Consider the following 5,762-nt stretch of genomic DNA (forward strand, 5'->3'; position numbering starts at 1 on the left):
ATACATGAAAAAAAATTCTTCAGCTCGAGGTCCAATAATCCAACATCTGCTATGTTTTTCGGTCATACGAGTGATCGAAACAAAATCCACGACAATTACCGACCAAGACACGAGCTATGTGTCATACAATCCATCTGCCCACATTGTCTTGAAGAAGCCCCATGTGATAAATCCGTAATTTAACATTCGGTCAGTGGTTGTACATTTATAATACGAATCAATTTTTTTGAGATTTTAGATTTTAATATTATAAATGTTAAGAATTTAAGTATTTAATAATAAATAATTAAGAGTTATCTTTAAATAAATATTAATCTTATACTTATTCTAAATTGATAAAAAATTATAAAATTAATTTGATATATAAAAGAGAGAGAGAAAGAAATCAATATATCATTTTTTTAAATAAAATATTAAATTTTAGGTTTCATTTTTTAATTTTGGGATCATAATGATGTATGTGTCCACATAAGTTGTGGAATCATGGGGCTTCCCATTGTTGTACACTTGTATCATGGTCCAGCCATGATTAAAAATGGTCATTGCTGTACTATTATGGTAGGGTTATGATGATCGATAACGAAATGATAAAATATATTACATTTTAAAGTGATAATCTAAAAACATTATAAAAGAAACAATGTTAAATTTCACATATTGGTATTAAAATTTACATACAAAAATAAACAATATCAAATATTTGATTTTAAATTTATGTGATTCATATGATAAAATTCATAAATGAAATTTTAATTTTTCTTATAAAAAATATTCTTAAACCATGATGGTGGAGTGAAATTATTACAAACAAAGTGGGATACAATTTCTTTGTCGACGTCAGAAGAGGAGGAGATTTAATGCACTTTATAGCAAGCTTTAATGTTTGAACGCTTATAGGGAGTCTGAAATTCATCATCAAACTCTACACTCAAAGTGCATAAATACATATTAATTTGAAATCTTAAATAATCTAGATAATGTTGATTTGACATTATTTACTTTTATATTACATTAAAAAAATAATCGAAGTTTAAAAAATATATAAAAGGAACCAAAAAAATAAAAGTTTAAAAAATATATAAACTATACATTGATCATGATTCATGTCATACCAATAATGTTAATAATTTAATATTTTAATTATTATTTCTATTAAAATCTAACCTTCATCTCTTCTTATAACGTTGAAAATCAAATTTAAATTCAATATATGTGTGTGTGTAAATTTTAAGAAAAAAATTACATTTGTGTTCTTTTTTCCATGTGATCCTTGTTAAATCAAACAAAAGAATCTTTACATTTTCTTATTTAAATAATTTTTCAATTAATATGAATTCGGATCTTACATAAAATTATTATAAAGTATTATCTTAATATAATTTATTATATTTATATATTAAAATTCGAATTCTAAATATTATTAAAGCTCATTAAACGTATTCATAGTTAGAGGTACTTTATATTTTGAACACAAAGTTGAATCAATCAAGTTTGCCAGCCATGGGTGAAATTAAACAAGTGCCAAAAGGTTGTTATTAATGCTAATAATGTGCAGTTGGCAAGCTAATTAACGTTCCCCTAATGAAAACAAAACCTATCATCTGCCCGTCATTCAGCCAGTGCTTCTTTACGTGCCTTGATGAGTTTCACACGTTCAACATTGCCTAACCTTTTAAGTCAAGTAATCCAATGTTTGCAAGTTAAAAACCAAATTTTAATTTTAAAAAAACCATATTTGCAATATAATAGTAAAGAATAACATTTTATTCATCGGTGAAAATAAAAACATTGAAACAATTTGTCCCTTTTGATTTGGATGAAAAGTCATAACCGATTGTTAGATAAGAATTGATCTATATTCAAATTTGAATGAAGAAAAATGATTTTAGATCATTCTCTTAATCTAGGTTGAGAAATTTTGTTACGCCCTTTAGTGTTAATGTCAGACATAGAATCATAATGGATACTCGTAAATTGGTAGTCTTAATAGATACATTTCGTTGTCAATTAATTTTGACTCTATAATATCATTTAACCTTAGCAAATGTCATATCAAAAGGTCATGACTTCTTATATCCGAATAGGTTCTCTTGGGATTATAATTACGAAATTCTTTGAAGATTTTAACCTGCATAGATCAATTTTACGGAGGAAATTCGAAATAGGTACAACATGATTTAAGTTTGATCCCATATAAATCATTATCAATCTCTTTCATTGGTTCTATAATGATGAAAAAAGAAACATTGCATGCAGTTGAATAAAAGTTTCAAAAGAGCCTCACTGATTTAACCCTCAGATCTTAATCCATTTTTGTTTACAACAAAGCCATAAAACTGGCTTAAAACAGCTCCAATTCCATATGCTGGAATCATGTAAATGATGGTCTCACACTAGACTTTGGAAAGGTTCAATAACTTGTGCCGAACACAAGCTTGTAAGGCCGCTATTACTTCACAAAGCACAAAACCAGAAAACAAAATCACAATATGTTGTTCAGCCACGTCGAGGTCCGGTGAAATAATTGAAGTCGTGGTGCTCGACCCTAAGTTGCTTCAGCCACGAGTCCGCGACGCTTAAAAGCGACACCAGTCTCTCCCGGTCTTGCCCACAATTGCCCATCACCCACACGTCTCCACGCATCTTGTATGTGGCCAAACCGAACGGCGAAAGAGCGATGTCGTCCCCTTCCTTTCGCTTCCTCTCGGGACACTCAACGTCGTCCTCGGGATCCATATCTACACATATAGGATAAACATAAACATATGGAATAAATCACAGGTAAAGTTGCAAGAATTGATACCAATCCAAATTCGATCATCATGCAACCCTACCCTATCCTTTATCAAAAGTAGAAAGAGATGAAAGAAAGGAGACAACAAAGGCACCTTGGAAAGAAGATGATAAAGTGTGGTAAGTAAGGAAGCATGCGGATAGGTCCTTTATGGTCCTTCCCATGGGAATGTGATAAATTGGGTACCTGTAATTATCCGAATCGAATAACAATTATTTGTCAATAATTCATAAGTTATATATACATTGGGAAAAGATTCGTTCATATTGTGTAAATTTTTATATTTTTAATATTTTCAAGTTTGTTGAACAAGTAAAAATAAACGAGGGAAAGAAAAAGAGAGACCAGGCAACTGCCATCCAACTAGCTGGGGAGAGATCTACGCTCCTCAATGACATCAAGCCAGGGTATCTTCGTGATAATCCATTAATCTGAGATATAAATTGCAGTTGAAACTAAAATGCTTAGCCACATTCATCATACTGAAAAGTGGTTAAATTACGGTTTAGATCCCTCTAATATATTTAAATATTTAAAGAAGTACGTGGATGGAAAAATAATAAAAAGGAAAAGAAAAGGGCTACCTTATCCATGAGCGGAACTCTTCCATAAGGGGTAGTTCTCTCGAAATACTGGAAATAAAGGTATCCCAACCGATTATTCACGTGCGAAAGGCTGTCTTGGTCGGAGCCACCGTCCTCCGATGAGCATCCGTCCGATCTCCATAACTCACTTTCATCACTGTACGAATCACTAAATGAATCCCTCTCGCCATCACCCGACTCGGTCTCTTCCCTGTCAACAAAATTCCAAGCCCAAGATTTCATCGAATTTTGCTTACGTCTCGATCATGGAATCCAAGCAATTTCTTACCTTAATCCACTGACGGAAGAATCGCTGGTGAATATTTGAATGGCGGAGAGATAAGGAACGTAGTACTGGACTAATGTTTCGTTGTTGTTCAACCCGATGGGAATGCCAGCCCCGTACGCACTCCATTCGTCGTAACAGTTCCAAAGATCACCCAACGTGAAATACTCGACCTTTTCTGTCTCCCAAGGGTGCCATAATCGATTGAGATTCCTAATCTCACTCTGCAAATGAAAATCATAAATTAAGAAACTGAAAAAAAGGTTAAACAGAGATGATTCTGGTGAATTCTCAAACCTTGGGGAGGAATTGGGATTTGACTGTGGGTGTTGTGCAGTGGAGGAAACAATCGAGGTTCGATTGCGTTGACCCAGAGTCGAAAATCATGATGATCGGGTTTCTCTCTAACTCAAACGAATGGTAAAATGAAGGGAAAAAACAGAAGAGAGCAAAGAGGGGGAGAGATTGCCGCGATTTCGTTGAATAAATGCAAAAACTCGTGTATTTAAGAATTTCGATGTTTGAAAAAGCTAAATTTAAGGAAACAGAAAATGGGATATATATATATATATATATATATATATATATATATGGAATTATGGATTCAACCAAGTCTTTGTTGGTAGTTGAAAATGTTGTTTAATTTCAACCCTTCTGATTTATAGGATTCAACTCTGTTTTTTTTTTTTTCAACTTAAAGAAAACTCAAGGCCTCTCTGCTTTGATCAACGATGAAGAAACAAATTCTGTTCCCATTCAACGTTTAATCCTTTAAGTTAAATCCAAAAACCCAGTTTACACGGTAACTTAAAAAGAAAAGCAAAGGGAAGTCCGAGAAAACGAGAGAAAACAAGGGGAAAAGCCAGAAAATTCTCGAGTTTTTCTTTGTTTCAACAGAAACCCATGAATTCTGGGTCTTTTCACTTAGACGCAGAAGATTTCTATAACCGAAAATGAATGAAGAAAGAAAGAAACAATGAAAAACAGAGCATAGCAGAAACCTATTCGAAAAGCTTATTGATCTTTTGGAACAAAGCATTTATAAGACAAAGGAAGAAGGAAACGATTACAGTGTAGATATCGAAAACGATAATAATTTAAGCATTTCATTTCACTTTTATAATTTATATCGATCTAAGCCCTCGAAATAAATGATTACTGTGTTGAGTGGATCCATCATCCATGAAAATTCAATCTTATGTGCATGCTTTTCAGAATCGGATCGGATAGTGAATCGATTATGTTATCGATTTATTGGTTCAATCGATCGAATCGGTCTGATCGATTAAAAGAATCGGACGACGTCATAATTATTTAAAAAATTAAATAAAAATACCAAAAATATTTAATAAAAAATAATTTTTTATATCACAAGTCATATTAAAGCAAGTCATAACATATATAAATTAAAAACCATAAAATCAAGTGAAACAAAATTATTCAAATTAACTACAACATAATATTTAAGGTAAAACATATTAAATAATAAATATAATTATATAATTATAATTAAAAAATAAATTTGGGGCTAAAAAATCATAACAAAATGATATTGTTTGGTTTAATTTTTTTTTTTAAACAATCTCACATTGCTAAGAAACATAAAAGAGCATCCCAAAAGTCTAAAGAGTAAAAATATGAGAACAAATCAATCCCACATTGCTAAGAAATATAGAAGAGCATCACAACTAACTTCTATAAATAATAGAGGTAATTTGGCATTCAAAATCATGGAGCCTTTTGGTGAGCATTGAGTGAACTATTCTTTCACTTCAATCAAGCTCGAATTTTAGGCTTCAATTGAGCTTCTAATTTTTTTTTAGTTCAAGCCTTTTTGAGTTCAAGTTTTAATATTATATTTCGAGTTCGAGTTGAACTTGATAATTTTTAACTTGTGAGTTTGAGTGAAGTTGAGCTTACTTTTAAAGTTTTCAAGTTCGAGTCGAGCTCAGCAATACTTGAGTTCGACTTTACTTGTTTAACAAATGACGTTTGGTTTAATTTTTTTTTTTAAAAAAAAAACAAAATTCCCGGTTTTTTCCGGTTTTCAGCTGGTCCGGTTCGAATGGTTCAGCGGTTCTGGCCGGTTCACTAGTAG

General features: G+C 31.8%; 1 protein-coding gene across 1 annotated transcript; it reads right to left on the reverse strand.

Moving 5' to 3' along the window:
* Positions 1-2,296: 2,296 nt before the first annotated feature.
* On the reverse strand, positions 2,297-4,076 carry LOC120188373. Its single transcript, XM_039191823.1, has 6 exons — positions 3,962-4,076; positions 3,668-3,888; positions 3,379-3,589; positions 3,140-3,225; positions 2,889-2,980; positions 2,297-2,738 (listed from the first exon to the last, which is right to left on the reverse strand). Exons 1-6 carry the CDS (start codon positions 4,049-4,051, stop codon positions 2,497-2,499), a joined length of 942 nt encoding a protein of 313 aa, XP_039047754.1. The 5' UTR covers positions 4,052-4,076; the 3' UTR covers positions 2,297-2,496.
* Positions 4,077-5,762: the final 1,686 nt, after the last annotated feature.

The sequence above is a fragment of the Hibiscus syriacus genome, unplaced genomic scaffold (assembly GCF_006381635.1).
Source record: "Hibiscus syriacus cultivar Baekdansim isolate YM2019G1 unplaced genomic scaffold, ASM638163v2 tig00116944_pilon, whole genome shotgun sequence".
NCBI classification, from domain to species: domain Eukaryota; kingdom Viridiplantae; phylum Streptophyta; class Magnoliopsida; order Malvales; family Malvaceae; genus Hibiscus; species Hibiscus syriacus.